Below are 25963 nucleotides of genomic sequence, written 5' to 3'. Positions count from 1 at the left end.
AAGACTTATTGCAAGTGTTGTTGTTTGGATTAGGGCTTTTGGGTTTAGTTTGGTTGTTTCGTTTGAGATGGGCTCTCACCATGCAGTTGAGGTTAGCCTGGAACTTCCTGCATAGCCTAGACTGGTCTCAAAGTTATGGTCTTCTGGGCCAGCCTCTCAAGTGCTGGCATCAAAACCTTATGACACCATGCCCAGCAGTTATGGGTTTTTATAATGAACTTATGTCGCATGCTATCAAATGACTCTTCTGTGTCTTCCTTCCCCTGTTGCACATCTACAACACTGGGAAATCCTTGGCCCATTGTTTCCTCCATCTCCTTCTATACCCATCATGGTTAGCATTGGCCCAAAAACATGGCCAAGAGGCAGAAAGCACTTTACATTTGGGGGGAAATCCCTCAAGATTAGCAATTGAATGTCTGCATTCTCTTGGGCTTATCTGCTTTATTCTGGATTTTATGGATTTTATTCCTTGGGCATAGCCCTGGACTCTGTCAGTCCATCACACTGAAGATGGAAATGTATTCACTCTTTGAGCCAGAAATCAGTGACCACAGAAAATGAGAGAGCTCACACAGTCCGTTTTCATAGCCCAGTTCAAATGAAGAGGGCCCAACTTTAAATCTACATCTTTCCAGAATGGGTTTTATTATAGAATGGGGCACAAGTGGGAAGTTAATAAGGTTAGGGTCTTCACTTGGGTATATATTAGGTAAGCCTTTGAATGAGCCAAGATACAGAGTTTTCAACCGTTTATTGCTCAGCCATTTATTATAAGTCAAAGGCTGAGGTAAAGGCACAGGTAAGACACGGAAGGCTCCTGCTACCCAAAATTCAGAATGAAGAGAGAACAAAACCACCACATCTCAATAGCATGATCAGAGAATGCTGGTATCTGCAACATAATCAGATGAGCAGCACCCTGCTAAGCTAAGTATGGAGTTTTTAGATACCCCGTGACATTGCCATGACCCACATCAGTTTGTATACCTGTAGGAAATCAGAAACGAGCCTTCTACCAGGCCTTAGAACCAGACAGGTTTCTTTGACATCACTAACAAACCAGGGGAGAGTTTGTGTCCATGCCAACATAATTGAGGGTGAATGTAGGTACATACACACACACACACTCACACAAACACACACACACTCTTTCATCAAATGTGGCTCGCATGATGAGCTGTTCTTACACAGTTCTCTATCTATTGTGTTTCAGTTCTGTGTAAGGATGTCTGCTGTGGAGGGGATCTGCACTTCAGGAAGCTTGGCTGATAGTCACCAGACCTCCAGATACTCCAGATGTGTGCGCCAGAAAGTAGAGGGCTCCTCCAGTCACCTGGTGACCTTCAGCCTGCTTCCTCTGGAAATTGGCCTTCACTCCATAAACTTCTCGCTAGAGACTTCATTTGGGAGAGAAATCTTAGTAAAGACATTACGGGTAGTGGTAAGAAAAAATGTGGTTCTTAAAAAAAACAATCTGTTTCTGGGGAAAATGCTATCAACAATTTGTGTCGAGAATGATGTTTGGGGCCGAAAGCAAGGGAGAGAAATGATGGTGTAAAATAAAACATGGTAACAGTTGAGGAATCCCACGGAAACTCACACACATTTGTGGTGCTTTCTAGCAACTTTTACATTAATCTGAATTTATGCATAAAATTATTAAATTAAAAAAAATGATACCTGCTTACTGCAGAAAATAAAAACCCAAAAGCCACAAAGGAAAAGAAAATCACCAATAAAGCCCAAACCCCGAGAGTTCCAAGTTTTGCTATTTGATATGCACCTTCTAGAAGGGCCATCCCTGCTGCCCTATTCAGGAAGTGTATCCTGAAATCTATGTGCAAGACATCAGGCTAAACACTGCATATGAAGAAGTAACAAACATTTCAAGACCTCGCAGTATAGACTCCCTACTTTATAAATAGGTACTAAGCAGGCCAAAGGGGAAAGCAACAATACTTTAAGTACTGTTGGCCTGGCCATTTGCTGAGTGTTCTCCTGACACTAACATTCCCTAATTATGGCTTTCTAATTTAAAATGAAATATTGTTCCTGCCATGTGTTAAACGGCTAGTTTGGCTAGTTAACGAGCTCTCAGGTCGCCCCAAGCCTTCACTCTTTGGGTTATTTTGGGTTATGCCATTAACGTCAGTAAATGGATATCAGCCAGCACAGTGACTAATGTCTGTCATCCTAACTACTCAGGAGCCAGAGGCAAGTTGGAAGCCACAGCGGGCAACTTACCGAAAAAGCTGTGCCGAATCTTCAGTGCTGTGATCATGCCCGTGTGTCTGTCCCACGCTAGGACATGGAGCAGGCTGCTTTGCTTTCAGTCCTTGCTCCGATCCTCCTAGTAGCATTACATGGGATGAATTACTAATTACATTGGCTTCCTTGTCTGTTATTGTAGTATCTACCTCGAAGAGGCTCTCAGAAGCTGACTGAGTTCATATATACAGAGCATTCAGCTCAATAACCTGCCCTGTAAGAACATCGCTCTGATCAATATTCAAATAGCCAGAATCTTTTCATTGCACGTATACATTTAAATATTTATAGCAAGTTTGACTTTTTAGAAAAGGAGGGTTTTGTTTTGTTTTCTTTTTTAAACTGGCAAAGTGGACTGGAGAAACTTGATCCAAAGCAGTTTATGTCTTATGAATGTGCTCATGCCCTTAACGAAATGTTTTTTGGTTTCTCTTTAGCCGGAAGGGGTCAAAAGGGAAAGCTATGCCGGTGTGACTCTGGACCCGAAGGGAATTTATGGTAGGAAAAAATGATTTCAATTTTTATGTGCCATCTTCCAGCCACAAAATTAAAATGTAACTAAAATGTAAGAAAATGCCACTTTTCAGAATGCTCAGTGAGTAAAGTCAGTAACATTTGTTCCTTACAGCACTGCCCCTCACTAGCTGGGGTCTGTGTGAGCGGGACCAAACATAACTCTATTAACAGACCTCAGTGGGTATTACAGTGAGAACACAGTGCAATACAACTCCTCCCCTGCACCCGATATAAACGACAGAAACAGGGTGTTTTATTATAAAAGCCTCTGAATAAAGAGCACCTGAAAACAAGTCTACAACTAAACAGCAGTTAGGGACACCACAGCCAGATGAGTCACACAGAAAGTCCTCTCAACTGCTCCATCCCTCCTTCAGCTGATCTGCTGCCAATCTTCCCAACCCAAGAGCTTTTCACACGTTTGAACTGAATCCTGGGCTAAGTACAGGCTGATTTTGAAAGCTAGGATGGGCTCAGCTAACCAACTGTTTTCAGCCAGTTACATCACTATAACTGTTCTTTGTCTGCAATGCTTTTACCCTCAAAAAATCCTTTAAAACCAACTAAGGAGTAAATGCAACAGGGAAGCTGTGCCCTGCTTTGCCACGTGCAACAACTAAGCTCCTTAAACTCCAACCCCTGTCATCCTCAGTTCAAACCTCCTAAACACTTTCACTGGCTCATTTTAACACAGTATCTTCAGGGTTTATCAAAGGAACGTTCTTGCTTCTTTGCCAAAGCCACTTAGCTCACCCAGAGATCTCAGAACTTATGGCTAACATCTTCCTCTTGCCAGGCACTGTGCTAAGTACTATAGCTGGGTTTTCGTGACGGTGACTTTGATGAGCCCTACAGTTAAGCCCTGGATCTTGGCACCACCTGTACTAACCCTGTACAACATTAAAACAATAAAAACAGCCAGGCATGGTGGTGCACGCCTTTAATCTCAGCCCTCGGGAGGCAGAGGAAGCAAGATATCTGTGAGTTTGAGGCCAACCTGGTCTAAAAAGCAAGTCCAGGACTTTGCTACACAGAAAAATCTTGTTAAAATACATATATATATATATATATATACATATACATATATACATATACATATATATCATATACATACACATCATATACATATACATCATATACATATACACCATATATATATACATCATATACATATACATCATATGCATATATATCATATACATATACATTATATACACATACATCATATACATATACATCATATACATATACATATACATCATATACATATATATCATATACGCATACATCATAACATATACATATACAATACATACATATACATTTTTATATATAAGAAAAACAGACCTTATATATAAGACTTGGCTAGCTTAGTTAAAGCTTGGTTCTCTGTCAGTACAGCAACAAATAGTATGTTTTGGAGGGTGGTAGGATATTTTAATAATATTTTAGTTTATTCTTTAGATTTTTTCATACATGGATACAATTTTAATCATAGCTAATCTCCACTACCCACCCCGACTTCTCTTAGCTTATCTCCCTCCCAATTTCATGCCTTCTTTTAATTAATTAATTAATTAATTTCATTATTTTTAATGTTTTTAGCCTACTGGGTCCAATTAGTATTGCCCATATATTCATGGATAGGAGGTCATCCAGCAGGGTATAGGCAACTTCCTAGCGTTTACCTCCCTAAAGAAAACTGACTTTCCCTTCCTTGGTAGCTATCAATTGCCAGTACCTCCCTCAGGGAGGGACAGTGTCTATTGTGTGACAGTACTTTCCCTGGGGTGACTCAGCATACATCTCCTCGCCCACCATAGGGAACCCCCAACAGACCAAAGTCAGAAAGTTCAGCTTGGTGAACCAACGAATTATACAGGGATTACTTACCAAAATGTGGGTGACAGGTTACTTACAGAAGCAGACATGATTCACAGACAGATGCATCATCAAAGGTCACCTTAGGATAAGTGACAGTTCACACCTGGAGCACACTGCACAGCCTGTAGGCAGCTCAGCAGCCTGGAGGGTGTGATTTCCAGTTACCTCGGTTGATCTAAACGTCTTCCAGGCAGCTCAGCTGGTTTCTGCTTCTTCCGGGCAGCTGCTCTAGGTGCAGACTTTCTTTGCTTCTTGGCTTGTCTAGGAGGCTGGAGGTTTTATCACTCAGTCTGGCAGGGAGGGACCCAGTGAATTCTGGTCTTCCTGGAACTTCCTGGAGCTACTTTTGAGTTGTTTGCCTTTCTGCTTAAGGAGCTTCCTGTAGGGTGGAATGTTTCCATTTCAGAGGGAAACTTACACCTCCGGCCTCAGGGCCCCTCCCTCATCGCTTCAGGACCTTTTACCTAACTGGCTTGACCCTGAGCACATAAAACCAGCTGAGTTCGTGAACACAGCAGTCCTGTCACAGCCAGAAGACAGGGGTTCACAGAGCTGTCCCCCTCTTCTGGTTCTTACACTCTTATGCCCCATCTTCTAAGACGTTGCCTGAGCCTAGGAGTCTCTAGTGTTCACAGCCAGTTGCTCTGTGTGCTAACCACTGTGCTAACCACTGTGCTAATCACTAAAATGGTACTGTTTGTGACATAAAATAGGGAGTGGGCTATAATTTAAAATTCTCTGACACTGGCCTTCTGAGGCTGTGGAGCTGTGTGCACAGAGAAAACTGCCTAAGTCAGACAGGGCAGGGGAGAGGTAGGAATAATGTTTGGTCATGCTTCTCTGTGGAGCTGATGGTCAGACAACCCAGAGATTACATGTCAGTGATTTGGGACATGATACCTCTTCCTAGTGGGTATCGTTGATATATAAGTCATTTATCTCATGCCTTATAGAGAACAGGAATCTTACACCAAATTTAGTGTTTTGTTTAAGAAAATGATACAAGCCTGGGGTTTGATTAAAATCCTTGACTATTTTTCTCTTTTTGTAGACTTCAATGTTATTATAAATGTGCTTTATTGTGAAAAAAAAGTATTTGTTAGTAGATATATGATCTAAAAATAATCTTTTCTGTTAAAAACTTTTCTCATGCCAGAGTTGGGGAATGCCCAGAAGAAGGGGGGGGAGGGGAATGGGGAAGGACTGTGGGAGGGGGTAACTGGGAGGGAGGCACTGAGCAGGATGTAAAGTAAATAAGTAAAAAAGTAAATTGAATTAAATTAAATTTTTAAAGAACTGTGGGAAAATATGGTATCTGTATTATTATTACAGGTATTGTTAACAGACGGAAGGAGTTCCCCTACCGAGTACCATTAGATTTGGTCCCCAAAACCAACATCAAAAGGATCTTGAGTGTAAAAGGTAAATTAATAAATCCAATTTATAGGCCAGGAAGAAAGCTCAGTTGGTAAAGTGGCTGACTAGCATGAAGCCCTGGGTACGGTGGTGCCTGCCTGTAATCCCAGCCCTGGGTACGGTGGTGCCTGCCTGTAATCCCAGCCCTGGGTACAGTGGTGCCTGCCTGTAATCCCAGCCCTGGGTACGGTGGTGCCTGCCTGTAATCCCAGCCCTGGGTACAGTGGTGCCTGCCTGTAATCCCAGCCCTGGGTACAGTGGTGCCTGCCTGTAATCCCAGCCTGGGTACGGTGGTGCCTGCCTGTAATCCCAGCCCTGGGTACAGTGGTGCCTGCCTGTAATCCCAGCCCTGGGTACAGTGGTGCCTGCCTGTAATCCCAGCCCTGGGTACAGTGGTGCCTGCCTGTAATCCCAGCCCTGGGTATGGTGGTATCTGTCTGTAATCCCAGCCTGGGTACGGTGGTATCTGCCCATAATTTCAGCTGTGGAGATAGAAGCAGGAAGATCAGAAATCGAAAGTCATCCATAACTACATAGTGAGTAACCCTGTCTCAAAAACAAATAAATAGATAAATCAACCCCATTCTTTTTCACTCTGCACTTCAAACCTAAATCTAATGTATTCATGATTACTCTTTGTTTTTCTTCATCCCCACACATAGTTTGGCTTCTGCCAGAACTCTGTCTTCCATTTTCCTCATCTTCAAATACTTGATTACTTTTCCAACCCCCTTCCCCTAATGTCCTTGGAAACTATCCTGTGAGGATAGGGTATCTGTTGTTAGCCCAGTGACTTCTCTAGAATGGATGCAGCTGCTTCAGAGTTAACTCCTCATGGCCCCAGCAGCCAGTCCTGTCTCCACTAAAGACTTGCCAATGGCCTTAAGGCACCAGCTCTTTGCTTCTGAGCTTCAGTCCTGGGCTTGCTTAGCCCATCTGTGCAGCTATAATAGAACACCAGAGTCTGGGAAGTTTATAAATAACAGGCTCATATTCTGGAGTTTTCCAAGTCCAAGATCAAGGTAGTGGAGTACCTGGTGTGGGTTGTCCCTACTGTCTTGGTGGGTCACCCTCGCATAACTGAAGGTAGAAGAGCAAGTCAAAGAGTAGATGACTCCAACGCCCTCCAGAAAAGCTCGCCTTCTAACACCATCACCTGTGGGGATTAGGTTATAGTATATGGAGGGACAGAGGCACTCAAACCTGAGCATGGATTCTCTGCCCTCCAGGGTGATTGCAGGAGGGGCGTCACCGACCCGTTACCCATCCCTTGGAGTGAGGTAACACATCACCAACAGGAGAGATGTCCTGACTACATTTCATCTCAGATCAAATGTCAGAATCAGAGTTTCAGACCTAGAAAGGGCCTTTCTGAGCACATGCGATGTTGATGTTGGCTTTGCCTTTTGCACAGTGTCTCTCTGGATTGAGGGGCCAGCACCCTCTCTGTTCAGGCTCTTTTGCTCTGCTTCACCTGAGGATTAGTCAGTGTGGCTTATGACGCTGGCACCTAATTATGCAGCCATCTGCCTACCACATTACCTTGTCTGCCACCAAGACCTCATGCTTCTAATAAAATCCAGCTTTCTGCCCTAATTTCTGAGACACAGGTAAACTGCTTATATTAACAAAGGGAAGAGACATTGGTCGTTTCCTCTTCAGAAGACACCGTTGGGAACGAACGGCGGATGGTTGTGTCCATCTGAGTCTCTTTTTGTTTCAGGACTGCTTATAGGGGAATTCTTGTCCACGGTTCTGAGTAAGGAAGGCATCGACATCCTAACCCACCTCCCCAGGGGCAGTGCTGAGGCGGAACTCATGAGCATAGTTCCGGTGTTCTACGTGTTCCACTACCTGGAAGCAGGAAACCACTGGAATATTTTTCATCCTGATACACTAACTAGAAAACAGAGCCTGCAGAGAAAAATGAAAGAAGGTAAAACTCAACGGTTACTTTGTACACCATCTTAAAGAATTTTGAGCAAATATCTTATTGAATATAATATGCAAGTTGCTGAGGATTACGCATATATGATTACTTACTAAAAATTTAGCAAGAAAAAAAAATGGCATGCTCTCTTTCTGAAGCGTTTTGGCTTAACTTGCTAAAATGCTTGGATGAGAGGGAAGACAACCCAAGTAACTCGCACAGCTCCTGTGAGAAGTTCAGTGTTGCTCGCACCACAGAGAGTTCAACCTCCCTGTGGCTGATGCAGGCCCAGGAGGTGACGGGCTGTGTTCTCTTCTTCCGGTTCCTCTTAGGGATGGTGAGCATCATGTCATTCAGGAACGCTGACTATTCCTACAGCATGTGGCAGGGGGCAAGCGCGAGTACCTGGTGAGTGACAGATTTATCTCATTGTTCCATGCAGCAGTTTGACCCACCCGTTAAGAATAACAACCACGGGGTCGTGGAGATGATCCCGTGACGGAAAGGCACCAGGCAGGCCTGAATTCCATCACCAAGACCCACACGGCATAAGGAGAGAACTGACTTCCACAAATCGTCCTTTTGTCGTGCATGCACACATTAAATAATTGATTAATCAATGAAGGAATGAAGGAATGAATGAATGAATGACTTCCATCGTGAAGCTCCCTTCCGTTTGTTCAGACTGACACCCCAGTCCTTCCACACACCTCTCTCTCTCTTACAACCACATCTGATCTAGGTAAGGGGTGTGGATGCACCCTCAAGTAGATTCTGGATCTGACTGCCCTTCCCCACCGCTCCCGTTGACACTGAGCACGGAAGCCCCAGTGGCCTCAGGGCCCGGACCCACTCAGGTGAAAACCACGGGTTCCTTATTTCTCCCTCACTGTGCGTGCTGCTCTGTGCTCCACTTAGCCGGCTCCTTTAACACACCGGAGAGTGGATCGGATGCTCCTCTCACAGCAAGACTAGATGCTTCATTTCCCTCAGGGGCTGATGGAAAGTTACCTTCTTAAGGTGGCCTCTGCTGTCTCAATTTGTAAAAACCGTACCCCACAGCACCCAGCGCTCCTTCCTCTCTTTCTATGTGCCCCCATTAGGATGCTCCATGAGTTCCTAGAACCTCACTCACGTCTTCAATAAATCCCATTCAGCGAGGGATAGTTTCTGTGATCCTTATAATTTAGGGAAAGTCAGTATAAGCGGGTGTATACAGCAGTCTGTTTTTAAACACGCTCTCGTGCTTAGACAGATTTTTTTTTTATTTTATTTACTTTATTTTATTGGTTTTTTCCCTCCCTTTAGAAGATACTTAGTTTTATCCAACAAAATTGAAACCAGTAGCTGAGCATGGGACTTACAATCCCAGCAGCTGGGAGGAAGAAGTAGGAAGAGCATAAGCTCAAAGCTAGGCTGCATCCCAACACCATGTTCGCAAACAGCAAGAGAAAAAACAAGACTTGCTATGTGTTCGGTACTCCATAGGCAAATACGCTGACCGTCTGCAGTAGGTGAGAATTTTTACAGGCTTTTCATGCAGCCCTGGCTGATCTGAAACTTACTATTTAGACCGGGCTTGAATTGCAGCTATCCTCCTGCCTCTGCCTTCAGAGTGCTAGGATTGTGTATATGTGCCACCATTCCCAGCAAGGTACAGTAAGTAAATTTTAGATGTTTTCAAAAATTTCATCCTTGGCCTCTTGTTTTTTGTAATCTCTCTTGAATGGTCTTTGCCAGACCTCCATCACTTCTGTGTAAATGTCACTCTGACCAGCGTCTCGAATGGACTTCTCTTCTGGCCCCAGATCCACATCTCTGGATGTCTAGTTACAGAGAGCACCAGATACAATGCATCCCGAAGTCATTGCTTTCTTTCTCATACTTTCCGGTCCTTCACTGAACCCTCTGTCTTTCAGTCAGTCAGAATCATCAGCTGGTTTTACCCTCCCCTTGAGATCTGTGTCCAGCCTCAGCTACAGGGCATCCAGGGCTACCCAGCAAGACCCTGCCTCAAAGTAAAACACAAAACGATATTAACAAGAAAAGCCCCAACGACAGGAAGATGTAAATATTATATTGATGTTTTAATTCGGTAGAACTGACAGGTGGACAAAGAAGCTTCTAGACGTCCGTTGGCCATTTGGAACCGTGCTTAGCTTGTGTGCTAGCTAACAGTGCAGCCGTCATGATTGAGCAGCGTGTTGGCTGGATCTTGGAAGCAGTAGATGCCCATTGAAAGATGGTAGAAGACTCAGAGAAGAGAGGGTTTTGTTGTTTAACTATTCCTTTGTGCTTTGAGATTTTTGAAAAGTTTTGCTCTTGGAACTTTTTTCCTTAAAATATATTTTAAAAATACAAGTTATAACAATTTTTTTTTCGAGACAGGGTATTTCTCTATAACTACTCTGGCTGTTCTGGAACATGCTTTGTAGACCAGGCTGGCCTCAAATTCACAGAGATCTGCCTGCCTCTGACTCCCATGTACTGGATTAAAGATGTGTGTCACCACACCTGGCTAAAACAAAGTTTTTAAATTAGGAGAGAGAAGAGTCAGCATCCCAAAGGACATGAGAGGGGTTCCAAGAGCATGTTCTTGGGCAGCTAGAGGGGTCGTGAATTCTGTCCTTAGTGTTAGTCTGGTGTGGCTGTTAGTGAGCAGGAGCCACTTGCTGTTCAAGTAGGTGAGATCGGTAGCACTTCCTTGTGAGGTGGGGGTTCTGCTTCCACTACAGAGCTTAACAGGGAAGCAGGCTGTGGAAAGAAGCCGGACCTCAGTGAGGCTCAGATGCCAATGATTTTCCTCTTGTACATCTTACTTTTATGGATCAGTACTTTGACTCTAAGCTGTCTGCTTCCCTTTGTGACCTTTAACTGTAACATGGACATTTTTTTTTAAATCAGAAATCAACTTTCAGCTCAAGTACTAGCTAACAGTGTCATAAGCAAAGGTGTACCGTTTATATCTGTTGACTGAATGTTTTGTAGATTTTTCAAATATCTCCCCTTGTCACCCTGTAAAATGATGACTTACTCTAGAATTATATGTCTGAAGAAAGTCTCCACATAGAAAGCCAGAAGAGATTCAGTGTCCTAAAATCTGTGTGTGGTTTTGTCTTGAAGGCTGACAGCTTTTGCTTTGAGAGTACTTGGACAGGTGGCTAAGTATGTGAAACAGGATGAAAACTCAATTTGTAACTCTCTGTTATGGCTGATTGAGAAGTGTCAGCTGGGAAATGGATCTTTCAAGGAAAATTCCCAATATCTACCAATAAAATTACAGGTGAGGACATCCAATATATAAATTAACATTAGTTTTATTTCCAGTCTCTCATTTTATTCCCATCCTATTATGGAGGGGGGGTGGTTAAGGAAGAGAGGAAAATATGCAATTGTCCTAGTGTCACTGTGATAAAATGCCCCGACAAGAGGAAGTTCTGTGAGGAAGACCTTACCTCAGCTCACAGGTGTAGGCCACAGCTCACTGTACCTAGGTAGTCATGGCAGCAGGAACCAGGCTAGTCAGACCAGGAAGAGAGGATGCTCTCAGGTGCTCAGCTCACTGTAACCACTCTCCTGTAGTCTAGGACCCCAACCTAGGGAATGATGCTGCCCACAGAGGGCTTATCTTCTCACCATCAAATACCCACAGAGATGCCTACAGGCAGACTTGATCTAGACAATGCATTGTTGACACTCCCTTTCCAAGTGACTTTAGACAGGGTCAGGATGACAATTAGCATATAAATCAGACATGAAGGGTTTTCAAGGGTGTTACACTTGTTTAGTGAAAGGGAGGCCCCTTTGTTGACAGCAGGGAATCAAGTCTACATTGTTGCACATGTGACTCTTGGGAAATATAGGAGGGACAGAAACAAGACCCTGAGTCAACCACATATCTGAATCTTTCTTCAAAGTTAACTTATTTGTCCTTTTGACCAAAGCTGTTTGTATCTGTGATATAAAACCTGTTTTAAAATGTGTGGTGTGTGTGTCCCAACTCTTGTGATCAGGAACGGTGCAAACAAGGGAGTGAAATGTGCCTTTGAGATCCTAATTCCCTCCCTGGATATATACCCTCCTGGAGTAGAGCTGGTATACCAGTAGTTTTATTTTTAACTTTTTGGAGACCTCGATCCTGTGTTTTATGGTGGCTGTGCTAATTCCCCAACAATGGTACACAACAGTTCTCTTTCCTCCACAACCTTACATCTTAGCGGTCTGTTGTATCTATGGCAACAGCATGAGTTGATGCTTCTAGTTTGAATTTCTCTGATGACTAGGAATGTGGAACACTTCATGTACCTATTATATCTGGAAATTCCACAGTGGAGGAGAGGGTAGAAATGGAAAGGGAAGGGAGAAAGGAGAAGAGATAAAGTAGAATTTATTCAAAGAACTATGGCCAAGAGAAATAGAATGTGAGAGGCATCTGGTGTCTGGAGAGGTAACGCACCTTTGCTGGAGGTCCTGTAAGCCTGGCATTGGCTCACCCTGAAAGGCCTACATAGAGCCTCAGAGCAGATGAGACATATTAGTAGGATCTTGAAGGGGGGGTGGATGTGGTGAAGAATCATAAGATGGAGCTGACAGGTGACGATGGGGAGTCAGACTAAGGCAGGCTTGACAGAACCCCAGGGTTCTTGGTCAAGAGTAAGCATCCAGCTGCAGTGCATGACGTAGAAACAGAGTCAGCCCCAAAAGAGATTTGAACCAGATCATTTCTTTTAACACGCTGTTTGTTCTAGGGTACTCTGCCTGTTGAAGCCCAAGAGAGCGCTTTGTATCTTACAGCCTTTTCTGTGATTGGTATTAGAAAAGCTATTGACATATGCCCCCTGGCGGTAAGTACTAGTTTGCTTTCCCCTAGCCTGACTCAGCCTACCGCAAACTTGGGGGCGGGTAGGGCTCACCAGAGTACACTTCATTTCACACTGCTTTGCACATTATTGGAAATAACCTTAAGACCCGAATCAAAGGGTCTCCCTAACTGGGATAGAGTCTAGGACGCAGTCCGACTGTAGGCTCACCATGAGTTGACAGTGCTGACGCCGTGAGTAGGAGAGCACCGTTGTCCTCGTTACTGATCACTAAGTCATCGAGGGATGGTTACCTAGGCCTGGAATGGGAGAATGAGTCAATGTGTCTCGCTCCCCTCTCTTTTTAAATGCTAAATTTTATCTTTGTGCATGCATGCGTGTGTGCATGTGTGCCTGTTCATCCACCTTAGAGGACAGAAGAGGGCATCAGGTCCCCTGGGTCTGGAGTTGCAGGTAGCTGTGAGCCACATGATATGGATGCTAGGAACCAAAGGACTCCTTCCTGCAAAGTCGAAGACAAGCAGACATGTCCTGTAAATCAGGCCTCACAACTGAGCTGAAATCCCAGATCCCCATGGGATTTGCTGAATGGGAGCCACAGAAACAAAAGCATCCTATTTGGGAAGATACATAAGCATTATGAGAAACTAATCAATGAGAACCAGGTCCCAGCGGATAGACGCTGGTTGACACTCATGCCCACAGGATGCACAGGTTGATCTGGGGAAGGAACCAGGCAGGACGCTAGCCAACTTCCCCAGGTCCCTCATCCACAGCAGCTCTGGAAATCTCAGGACATGACAAGAACTCTTCCTAGGCATGTCGAGGGCCAGAGAGCTCCTGCAGCTCTGGATCCATTCTGTCCTGTTTGTTCTGGTGCTTCTCCCCAGGGGCTGGGCCAGTGATGACTCAGGAACTCAAGGGACAAACTTCTCAAGGGGAAGGGGAATTCAATGGCAAAGCACAGGCCAAACTGGATACCCCTGTGGTTTCTTCTGAGATACCTTCTCTCTAAAGGAGTTGCTTTGTTGATTGTATCCACAGGTCTTCAAGGTCTTTATACCCCACACCTCCCCACTCCCCCACCTCCCCACTCCCCCACCCAGTCCTATGCCAGAAACCTTAAAGATTTATAGGCTGATGTTGGGAAAGGGAAGTTAATTGTCTTCTTCTTTTGCTTCCAGAAAATCCACACAGCGCTAGATAAGGCTGACTCCTTCCTGCTTGAAAACGCCCTGCCGTCCAAGAGCACCTTCACACTGGCCATTGTAGCCTATGCTCTCTCCCTAGGAGACAGAACCCACCCACAGTTTCGCTCCATTGTGACAGCCCTGAAGAGGGAGGCTTTGGTTAAAGGTAGGACTCCTCCAGAGCAGGCATTGACCAAGCACCCGGGGGCCTGCACTCCTGGGAAGTAGACAGTAAAAACAGAGGAAGCTGCCATTCTTGCCGACATGAAACTAACCATCATGCCACAGGGTGATGAAGCCTGTTACGCGAGTCATTATTCACTCAGAAAATGCTGACTCGTTCATCCAACACAGAGGTATCAAGTATCCTGTGGGTTTTTCCTGTGTCTGGGCACGTTGTGCACTCAAGGGACAAATCAACAAACATAACCAAAGCAGAATAAGTCTAAGCTGGCTGGGTGTGGTGGTGTACTCCTGTAATCCCAGCACTTGAGAAACTGAGGCAGGGGGATCAAGAGTTCCAGACCAGACGAAACAAAAAGAAACAAAACGTCCAGGGCTAACTAGATGACTCAGTTCACTGACCGGATCAGTCCCAGAAGTTCATTAGTTCTGTGAGACTCTGTCTCCTAATACCGTACATATGTAATATTCACTTCCATTTGGTGAAAGGCACGAAAAATACACAGGGGAAAGAATTTCTAGGCCAGCAAACACCATCCGTAGATGAAGGATTATCATTATCCACACCAGTAGAATAAACTTGACATAATATCTTCCCCCTTAGAGGAAAATTATCTCAGCCTGGAATGTGTGAGGTTGGTCTTCTCTCTTCTCCACAGAAAGTACCCATATCTTCCTCTCTTCCGCATTTCCCACAGTACAGTTGGCTGGGTCTGCTCAGTCCCCGCGGATCAGGCTTGCTGCTCCACGGTCAGAGCGGATGTACTCCTCCTTGGTTGTGGCCATCTTCTACAATGGGGATGAGGGGCATGTAATATGGGACCTCAACCTTTCTTGGCCCCCTTGATGAAGTTCTTACAGAGAAGAGAACCTTCTAGAAGTGAGAGAGCAGTCACCAAGTACTAGGATTGCATTAGGTTCTCATCTTTTCGTCCACTGAGGAATGTCCTGTGTTGACCTCAGGTGACCCGCCCATTTACCGGTTCTGGAGAGACACTCTCCAACGTCCAGACAGCTCTGGACCCAACAGCGGCACGGCAGGTATGGTGGAAACCACAGCCTATGCTTTGCTCACCAGCCTGAAACTGAAGGAGATGAATTATGCCAACCCGATCATCAAGTGGCTATCTGAGGAGCAGAGGTATGGAGGCGGCTTTTATTCCACCCAGGTAACATGTCACTAGTGCGTCCTTGGTATGTACTTAGTGTGTTCTTAGTGTGTCTTTAACATGTTCTTAGCCTGACCCATGTTCTTGTGTCCCACATACACCTTTTACACTCTTTCTGGCCTCCATGACTCTTTCTAACAAATGAGCTGCTGTGGATATAGATCAAGTCTAGACCTTGGAGGTTATCTATATTAGTAACTTCATTATTCGGAAGAGGACATGAGTCTAAGGAGGTTTATTCAAGGCTTCAAAGCAGCACCGATGTTTGCTGATGTGGTCCTTCACTGTCTTTAAAGACCATGGAAGGCTAGTAGGTTATCAGAAATTACATCATATCCTGTTTAATGAGTAGTGGTTGCCATGGAAGCAAAGGTACCACTGATTCCTCTCCTGCATGACTAACACTATAGCAAAAATATAACACTATTGCGCTAATATGATGACTCATAAAATTATAACAGAGCTAAAAACTTTCTATTGCCTACGACTAGATTTGTGGCTAGTCTAATATTATATATAGCACATTACCTGTTTGTGCTGATGCTGTTGTGAGCAAACTCACTGTGCTACCAATCACATACACATGTGACACCTAAACTAGGCACAGTAGTGCTTTGTAAAGATGACAGACTACGTTACTGGTGCTTATCTGTGGTTTCTATGGACTGAACACAGGAGCTCTCAGCTAAGGACATGTTCTACATCCATATGGCATCCCCATCCCTACACATACCTTGTCATGCTGAGAATGCATTCCTTCTGCTTCTGAAAGGGAGCCTTAGTAATACATGCATGTTTCCCAAGCAATGCATTCAGGTGCCGTGTTCACTATGTCTCTTGTTTGTTTGTTTGACTTGTACTGTCCAAGTTTGTGTGAGCACACTCAGCGATGCTTACACAATCAAGAAATTTCCCAGAAATGCTCTGTCTTGAAGTGGTTCATGACTGTGCATGTGTGTTTAAAGTTGAGCTCAGATGTTAGCATCTTTGCCCTCTAGATGTTTACATAAGGGTGGTATGTCTGTGTACGAAGCACAAGGGTTTCTCTAGATGAATCTAGTGATTGTTTAATGGTTTTTTTTTTGTTTGTTTGTTTGTTTTTTTTTTTTTTTTTTTTTTTGCGGAGACAGCCAGACTTAGCAGGAAAATGTTCTCTATTGATCAGAATTGCTGCTATAGACACAGGAGTGGCCAGACATTTAATACCTGGTCACAGTTACATCATGGAAGATGATCCAGAAGGAAACGCTTTGTTCAAGTATTCCTTCCTCAGATACTGTTTGAAGAGCAACCATGTGTCCCTACTAAGTGCAGTGGACACTGTCTCAGTCATGGTTGTAGTGGGATAACACAGCTGAGTCCTTTATAATTAATAAATGTGTATTAGCTCATGTTTCTCAAGGATGGAAAGACCAAGACTGAGGGGCCATAATTGGCAAATCCATCTTTGCTGTGTCATCCCATGAAGGACAAAGAGAAGGAGGAAGAGAAACAGAGAGAGGGGAGATGGGAGGGGAGAGGAGAGAGGGGGGATAGATTCATTCTTTTATAAGGATAAGGACATTTACCTACTTATTGCGGTAATGCCACCATGACCTGCACACCTCCCATTAGATACTGCCTCCTCCCCCACTCCCATTATTGCTACGTCGGACATTAAGTTTCCAATATGTGGACTTTGAAGGACACAGTCATCTACTGCACACACCAAGGAAGACATGGATACCTGTGTGCTCCATGAATCTTACATTATAGACAGCAATCAAATAACTGTAAATGACAGCATTCTAAATGAGGGGCATGAAATGAACATTAAAACCAGTAGGAAGGGATAGTTTTTGGCCTCACCGTTGGGGTGGTTAAGCTGAGACTACAGGGTGAGAAAGAGTCAAAGGCAATTTTCAGAGTGACTTGCCTGAAGATATGTGTGCTGATTATATAGCAAACCCAGACCTGAGGCCATACTTCCTTCCTGTTCCTGCTGAAAACAATGTCCTTCCTTATATATCCCCAATAGCCCCTCAATCTGCTTCACCGGGTCAGCTAGAGTTTCATCTCCAAAAAGTGCTGCCTACCACCTCCCGAGAAGGGAGTTAGAGAGCTGGGTGCACATAAGCATTTGGGAGGCTGAAGCAAAAACATTTCAAGACAATGTTAGCAGAATCCCATTCTGAAAAAGAAGATGGGTCTATCTGTAAACTGAGCATGAATAAATAAACTAAATGTGCTTTTGTGCCTTGTGGATTATTGCTAGGATACGATTAATGCCATCGAGGGCCTGACAGAATATTCACTCCTGGTTAAACAACTGCATTTGGATATGACCATAAATGTCTCCTACAAACACAAAGGTGATTTCTACCAGTACAAGGTGACAGACAAAAATTTCCTCGGGAGGCCAGTGGAGGTAAATGACATTTTCATAATATTTTACAATCAGATGGGAGCATTTAAGTCATCCCTTCCACCCTTACTGTGTGTGTGCTTTTTATTCTGTGTTTAAATGAGTACCTCCCGACTCCTAATCAGGGATCCTATTAGATCATCATCACTGGGGATACAAAGAATTCAAGTCCTAGGAAGGGACAGTCATTTAAGTAAGCAAGAGTCCTGAAACACCTCTGCGGAAGGGCGGAGGGGACCTCCCAATCCAGGCTGACATGCTCTATGTAGGGGAGGGTTGACTATATCCTGTGCTGTATCTGGAAGAATCAGAAAGGGGTAGTCAGGTAAAGAACAACTCTCAAATGTAACAGCACACACAAAAGTACCGTCGAGGAGACATGAAACACGTCAGGCACCTGCTACTGGTCCCTTCTACCCTTGCTCTGGCACACAGACTGTTCCCAAAGCTAGATTATTTTTAAAGGGAAAACTCTAGTGGGGTTATGAAAGTTTCCCAAAGAAAAAGATACATTAGGGCAAAGTATATTCTATATGATTATTGTTGACAGTCTATAGTCAACAGTCTAAGGCACGCTTTTCTAGTTATCATGTGCGAATTCAGTACATATGTAAGCAAGCAGCAATAGTCCTCACTGACTACATGCCCTACAAATCCATGCTTGTCAAAGTAAATAGATATGAGAAATCAAAATTAAGCAAAAATCATAAACCATATTTATGGCTCATAGCAAAATAAATATCATCATATTGTAACAATAATAAGGTTGTGGCCATAGACAAAAATCTATGCCAATAACTAACGGTTCAAACATTTCAAATACAGATCTGATTTCCAACTTCCTTTGGGAAAAAAAAAGTCAGTTCTGACAACATTAGGCATGGCCTTTTCTTCTCTTAAATGATTTTTTTTTATCTCATGTGAATTGGTATTTTGCCTGTCTGTATAGTTGTGTGAAGGAGGTATCGGACCCCCTAAAACTGAAGTTACAGGCAGTTGTGAGCTGCCATGTGGGTGCTGGAAACTGAGCTCAGCTATGGTGCACTCGCATTCATAAAATAAGATAAAATAATAAAATATGGAAAAGAAGTGCAGATGGGGGACAGTAGAGGACCAGACATACTGAGGCCACGTCAGAGCCTTGTACCCTGCATCTCAGTGCTGATGGAAACAGCCCCCACTGGCACATGAGATGCTGAGTCATGAACTAGGCTTCAAAAGGAATTTGTTCCCTTAGGAAAGGAAATAAATATCTCACTTCACAGTGAATTTCTATGTGTGTATACATATATATATATATATATATATATATATATATATATATATATATATATATATACATCTATAGTTAATGAAGATCTGGTTTTTACATAGAATACATATATTATATATATCCAACTGATTTGTTGCTTTAGTTGTCTTGCTAAGGAGAGGAGCATTCTGTTACAGGTGGAAGGCAGGGGTGGGAGGTCATAGCATCTTTTAGAGCCTGCTGTGTGTGGAACTCTTCTCTTGGCTCTATCAAAGAATGAAAGCATGGTTTCTCTATCCATCCCTCCAGGTACCCCTCAATGATGACCTCATTGTCACCACAGGCCACAGCAGTGGCTTGGCTACCGTATATGTGAGTATTTGACTGGTGCCGAGGAAAACTGTGTGTCTAGGTAACATGGAAAAAAATACTTTGCTTTATTCAAGGTCGCAGAAATATGTCTTAGATCACCATGACTAAAGTAAGATTCATTCCTCTAATTCTTTTTTTTTAATGTCTTGACCATTCTCATGGTTTTCTTTTAGATAATAACTGGTCCTTGTATGCATACCCTCTGTGCATTTGTGAAAGTTTTTATATTTTGCATATATCATGCACAGCATCATAATATTTCTCCCAACAAATGGCTACATATATTATAGTCTCATAAAACTACAACAGCTAATGATGTCATACTATCTTACTCTGCATAAATATAGTCTATGATGTTTGCACAATGAAAAAGTTGCCTAACAAAGATGTATGTATACATAAGGCAACTTAGAAAATATCCACATTGTTAGGCATTATAAGATAAGATCTGTAAATTTGTGTGTGTGTGTGTGTGTGTGTGTATGTGTTCATGAGGGGTATGGCATGTGTGTTGTATGTTTGTAACATACTTTGTCTCATTTACTTACTGGGTGTCTTTGGGGTTGATGTTCTTTGTTCTTTGTGTGTGTCCACACAGCCTAGAGTTGCACTCTCTGAGCAGAAGTCACATCGATGTTTCTGATTATGTTTCACCTTTCCCATATTTTGCTTAAAGGACTGTCTATGAGATGGCTCTGAGGGATGTGAGTCATCTGGTTTTCCCTCATTTCTGGTTGCTGTCAATGTATCTACTTCTGACAGTTTCCTAACCATCCAAACATTTACAGGGACTTGTTGCCTTGAAAGTGTGTAGAGAAGTGTCTTAGTTAGGGTTTTATTGCTGTGAACAGACACCATGATCAAGGCAAGTCTTATAAGGACAACATTTAACTGGGGCTGGCTTACAGGTTCAGATGTTCAGTCCATTGTCATCAAAGTGAGAGCATGGCAGCATCCAGGCAGGCATGGTGCAGGAGGAGCTGAGAGTTCTACATCTTCATCCAAAGGAAGCCAGGAACAGACTGAACATCCTCAGGCAGCTAGGAGGAGTGTCTCCAAGCCCACCCCCAGAGTGACACACTACCTCTAACAAGGCCACACCTTCTAATAGTGCCACTCCCTAGGCCAAGCATATGCAAACCATAACAAGGAGCCAGTTCTTCTTAGGCTGAGACTAGAGTAAGAAGTGAATCTGCAGGCCCGGGGAGCTAACCTGCACGGAGTGAGGTGTGTTAACCCCAGGGAGCTAGCCTGAGGAATGGAGAGTTAGCCCAGGAGTATGCCTGTGAAATAGGGTCTTAGTATTAGACTGTGTTTGGCCAAGAGTCATCATTTGGGTTTTTCTGGTTCTTCATGTTTGTTTGAACTGTGGAGTCACTGACTCACACACATGTGCCAGACACCAAAGCTGCCGGCCTTCCTGTCTCTACCATAGTCCTGTTAACTGCCTTTCCATTTTCCCATTTTTACATGGACCCTTCTTTTTTCCATATCCCAACACAGGTAAAAACTGTGGTTCACAAAACTAGTGTCTCTGAGGAATTTTGCAGCTTTTACTTGAAAATTGATACCCAAGATGTTGAAGGTAAGACAGCCTGCTGTGTACAGTGTTTTAGCTATGCATTAAAAATGTCAAGTAGAGAGTGTCCCGAATTAGGAAACATGTGTCTGTGTAAAAAAAAATCTTCATCTAGTTATTAAGTAGGCTTGGCATCCAAGTAAACTTACTGCCATTTATTACAACAGATGGAATAATTTTACAAACCATTTTAATTATCATTACAGATGAATATCAAATGATAGAGCAGCTAAACTGAATGTATCTGGTGCTACTGTTTTTAATTGGTGTGTTTAAAGAATGTAGCAGGTTGTGAGACTCTGGTTGCTCTTACTTTGGATTGCTATTACCTTGTGTGAGGACTCTATTTCCAGAAACCTCCTTCTTCCCCTGGTTTCTTTATAACCTCATTTCAGTTTCTCTAGTATTTCTGTTCCTTTGTAAAAATGTGCCTCCCCCAGCTTTCTTCAAATATACGACCTCTCTGTGCCTCTGCTAATCGGTCCACACTTCCACAGTCAACACTGGCTCCTGCCCTCCTCTTCTCCGACCTTTGTTCCAGGGTCACAATGCCAGATGATACCTTTCTCATTAGCAACTCGGGGTCAGTAACTCAGGCCTGGTCCTTCAGGAAACGTCTACACCAGCAGATACTCTACTCCCTCCTCTTTCCAGATTCCTCAAAAACATTACCCACACATGCTTACCTCCTGGGGGCGGGGAGATGTTTCAGAGTAGAGCACTTCTTCAGCAATGGACTGGTTCTGCTGTGATCAGGAGGTTTAAAATCTCCACAAATGCTAACTTCCAGATCACGAATCATGCTTAAGTGCATTTAGAGACTTCCCTGTTAACAATGCTGTCAGAGTATGCTCCAAAGCAACAATAACAAAAATTTGCGTCCTACTTTGTAATGTGTTTGTGTATTTCTCTGTCTACCAGCATCCAGCTACTCCAGCTACGGTAACTCCGGACACAAGCGTATAATAGCATGTGCCAGGTGAGTCCAGTTCTACCACGTGGAGTAGAGGTTCTGAGGTCTTGCTTTTGCTGCAATACCCCCAACGCTTTTTTTAAAAACACATCCAAGCATACTCGATTGTCCATTTTCGTTGGTGGCGGCAGTGGTGGATGGTTGGTTGGTTTTGGGAGAGTTGTTGTTTTGTTGGTTTTTCAAGACAAGGTTTCTCTGGCTATCCTGGAACTCACTCTAGACCAGGCCGGCCTCAGATGCAGAGATCTGCCTGCCTCTGCCTCCCAAATGTTGGGATTAAAGCTGTGTGCCACCACCGCCTGGCCAGTGCTTGTTTGTAAGTGTAGAATACAGCAGGAATTAAATAGGTGCTTATTCTAGAAGGCAGCCCCAGGTTTGCTTGAATGTCATCTCTCCTGGGTTATCTTCTTCTTCTTCTTCTTCTTCTTCTTCTTCTTCTTCTTCTTCTTCTTCTTCTTCTTCTTCTTCTTCTTCTTCTTCTTCTTCTTCTTTTTCTTCTTCTTCTTCTTCTTCTTCTTCTTCTTCTTCTTCTTCTTCTTCTTCTTCTTCTTCTTCTTGTCTTCTTCTTCTTCTTGTCTTCTTCTTCTTGTCTTCTTCTTCTTCTTCTTGTCTTCTTTTTCTTCTTCTTCTTCTTCTTCTTCTTCTTCTTCTTCTTCTTCTTCTTCTTCTTCTTCTTCTTCTTCTTCTTCTTCTTCTTCTCTTCTTCTCATTCAAATAGTACAATAACTTTTGTCGATCTGTCAGAATGGTAGAGATCTGATATAATTATTAGGAAAGGAAAATACAAATGGTTTTGCACATGTGGGTCATGTCCTGGGGGTGGGGGGAATATCTCATTCACCCCCAAAACCTTGGTCCTTACAGCCAGCTGCTCTCAGCTCAGGCCGCACAGTCAGGTCAGAAACTTGAGAAATACCCAAAGCTCAGGCCCCATCTGATGCTGCTAGCATTGAGAACTGTTCATGTCAAACCACCTGCTGACTAGATACAAAACCCTATGCTGGTTACTCCATTAGTTTCCTACGGCTGCTAGGCAGCCTCCCGGCTCAGTCTGAATTAGATCCTTTTAGTCGCTACAACTTCTCTGCTCTCCTTTATCCTACCTCTATAAAGTGCCTTGTGAGTTCAGTGGATGCCTCAAAATAACACACACGCACACACACACACACACACACACACACACACACACGCATATAGGCACGCACGCACAAGCACATACATGCACACATACACAGAGCACATACCACAGGATAGATCCTAAGTGAAGGAACTTTGATGCTGATGTAGGAATTCCTATTTTAGAAACAGAAGAGCTGACACCCAAGGAGGTGAAGTGACTGACACAGCCTCCATTAGAGGCAGAGGGAAGGCCTCTGGTGCCCACTCAATTCGGTATCTAATCCACCTCTCTGTCTATATGTGTAAGAGGATTAGTCCCAAGAAATACCCTCTCCTCCCCCCCACCACCCAAGCCTCTCTCACTTGCCTGAATTTTGTTACCACCTAGGCTTCATTCCCTGGCAGGAAGCCCTTCTTCCCTCCTTAATGCCTTCCTCCCTCCCACCCTCCCTTCCTTCCTCCCTCTTTCCTTTTTAACTTCTTTCCTTCCTTTCTCCCACCCTCCTTTCCTTCCTATCTTCCTTCCTTCTTCCTTCTTTTCTAATTTCCTCCTTCTCTTTCTTCCTTCCCACCTCCTTCCTTCTTTCCTAACTTCCTCCTTCCCTTTCTTCCTTCCAGCTTCTTTACTTCTTCCCTTGGCAGTCTTGCCCTCTGTTTCTTACCCCTTTCTCCCCCCATTGCCCCTCCTCCCAGGTCCTCTTCCAGCAGCTTTATTCCCACTAACTGCCACCCCTCCTCTCAGTGCCAGAGATGGGGAGATGTCTCAGCTCTTTGAAACCTATAACACAAGTCACAGTGTGGTCTGAGCAAACATCTAGGGAGAACTAGAATCAATAGACAGGATCTGACGGGGACCTGTGGGGCTGACTGGAGAAGCACTCTACGGTAAGGGGTGATACACTTGAGGGTAGTCCCCAGGACAAACACACGGAAATAACCCTCAGCAGAGCAGAGCAGTTTCTTCTCTGGACATTTCCTATAAAGCATATTGGACTGTCTTCCCTCCGAGATTCTGCCAGCTTCGATTGTCCCTGACCCTGCTGTATACAAAAAAAGCACTTTTCAAAAGTCATCTCTGTGACATCCTCCGAAAGATGCCTAATGCCAATGGTCAACATAAAGGGATACAACACAGCATGTCTCTCCTGGGTTGCCTTTGTTTGGTTTGAAAGGTCTTGTTTTATTATTTGTTTATTTATTTATTTTATGGATTGGGGACAGAGGGTTCTAAAAAAGGCCAGCAGAAGTTGCTTTTGGCTCTGTGACACTGGTGTTAGATTGGGTAGATTCCAAAGTAGCTAAGCAGTCCTTATTCATTAAAGACATTCTTTGCCTTCAATATTCTCTCCTGATTAAAAAATGCCAGCACAGCCTCGTGTTCAGAGGCCTCTTCCATGTAGCTTCCTTTCTTCCTTTCTTCCTTTTCAACCTCTTGTTAGACTCATAAGAAAAGCGGAGAGAGCTGGAAGGATTTCATTTCTACAACAAAATGCCTCTGGGGAAGACTGCTGGATTTGGCAGCAGGCAACCGGCTTCTAGAAGGAAGGATTTCTGTTCTGTGATTGAAACAGTCCCCATGGCAACCAGTCATCCAGCTCCACTGACCTTTTCATAGATACTCTCCTGGAGTCCTTTTGCATCCTGCAGAAGTAGTGTTTGCATCTGTGAGCCAGAAATCCCTGCTTCTCTCTCCCCAGTTAAGGGGATGCTGAGACATCCCTTCTAAATGGCTCCTTTGGTGGGGTTGGAGTTACATTTTTATGAGTCAGGGATTTTATTTTATTTTTTTTTTACTTATGGTGATAAGTAAGATTTTTTTTTAATTCCTAATAAGAGCTGTTTTGCATGCTCTGCTTGGGAAGGCTGAGGAAAAGATGCACTTTCCAACCTCTACTGCTCCCTAACCACCCACTTCCTGAGGGTTTTTCACCTTAGGGTGAGATCAGTTGTGAACTATCTCTTCATCTGGAGCCTGAGCTCCAGCGTGCAGATGATGCTTTTGACTCTCTTGAGATGAGGCTGGGAGCCAGGCTCTCCCCCTGCTTCCCCTGCCTCCGCCCCAGCCCCTGTCTCCTCAGTTCTCTGACTCAGCCTGCTGGTAGTACTGAGCGTCTGCCCTCCAAGCCCAAGAGTCACAAAGATGGTTTAAAACATGTGTTCATATTTCTCAAAAATAAGAAAGTGGTTTGTGGAAATTGCTCAGTGAGACTGGACAAGGCCCACATTTCCTGATCCTCTGGGGGGGGGGGCGAGAGAGGGGGGGGGAGACAGAGAGTCAGAGACAGAGAGCCAGAAGGAGAGAGACAGAGAAAAAGAGACAGCGAGAGAATGAATTACGATTCACCCACTGTGCTTCTTAACTTCAAACTAGGCAAATTCCCAGACAAGAGTCTTTGGAGCCTGTTTGTTTGTTTGTTTGTTTTGTTGTTTGGTGGAGTACCCATGCACTAGAACTTATAAAAGCAGACAAAAGTAAAGGAAAGAAGAAATATAACTAAGCACAATCTGACATACACAAGAAGAAACCGCTGACGTGTTCGTGTGTTTTCTTCCTCTCTATTCTCGGGGTTAGGGTTAGCATTGGAGCTAGGGTTAGGGTTGGCATTGGGGCTAGGGTTAGGGATGGTGTTGGGGTTAGGGTTAGGGATGGTGTTGGGGCTAGTGTTAGGGATGGTGTTGGGGCTAGGGTTAGGGATGGTGTTGGGGCTAGGGTTAGGTTTAGCATTGGGGCTAGGGTTAGGGTTAGCATTGGGGCTAGGGTTAGGGTTAGCATTGGGGCTAGGGTTAGGGATGGTGTTGGGGCTAGGGTTAGGGTTAGTGTAAGGGGTTTCAAGTCTCTCTGATATACAACTCATATTTTACCTTAGAAGTAGTTTATTTAAAAA

General features: G+C 43.9%; 1 protein-coding gene across 1 annotated transcript in view; it reads left to right on the top strand.

The window, feature by feature from the left end:
- Positions 1-25963, top strand: part of C5 (complement C5) — a gene marked incomplete at both ends in the record, with an annotated part of 69653 nt that overhangs the window by 35366 nt on the left and 8324 nt on the right. The window contains 13 exons of the mRNA XM_080927142.1: positions 1217-1444; positions 2709-2769; positions 6004-6093; positions 7811-8023; positions 8350-8425; positions 11141-11300; positions 12766-12861; positions 14022-14193; positions 15174-15379; positions 17634-17786; positions 19345-19407; positions 20911-20992; positions 21908-21965. Of these exons, the coding sequence (XP_080783268.1) occupies positions 1217-1444; positions 2709-2769; positions 6004-6093; positions 7811-8023; positions 8350-8425; positions 11141-11300; positions 12766-12861; positions 14022-14193; positions 15174-15379; positions 17634-17786; positions 19345-19407; positions 20911-20992; positions 21908-21965 (1658 nt within the window). The remainder of the gene's footprint in view (positions 1-1216; positions 1445-2708; positions 2770-6003; positions 6094-7810; positions 8024-8349; positions 8426-11140; positions 11301-12765; positions 12862-14021; positions 14194-15173; positions 15380-17633; positions 17787-19344; positions 19408-20910; positions 20993-21907; positions 21966-25963) is intronic.

Source organism: Micromys minutus (genome assembly GCF_963924665.1).
Source record: "Micromys minutus genome assembly, chromosome: 13".
NCBI lineage: Eukaryota > Metazoa > Chordata > Mammalia > Rodentia > Muridae > Micromys > Micromys minutus.
This window is presented reverse-complemented; position numbering and strand designations above follow the sequence as displayed.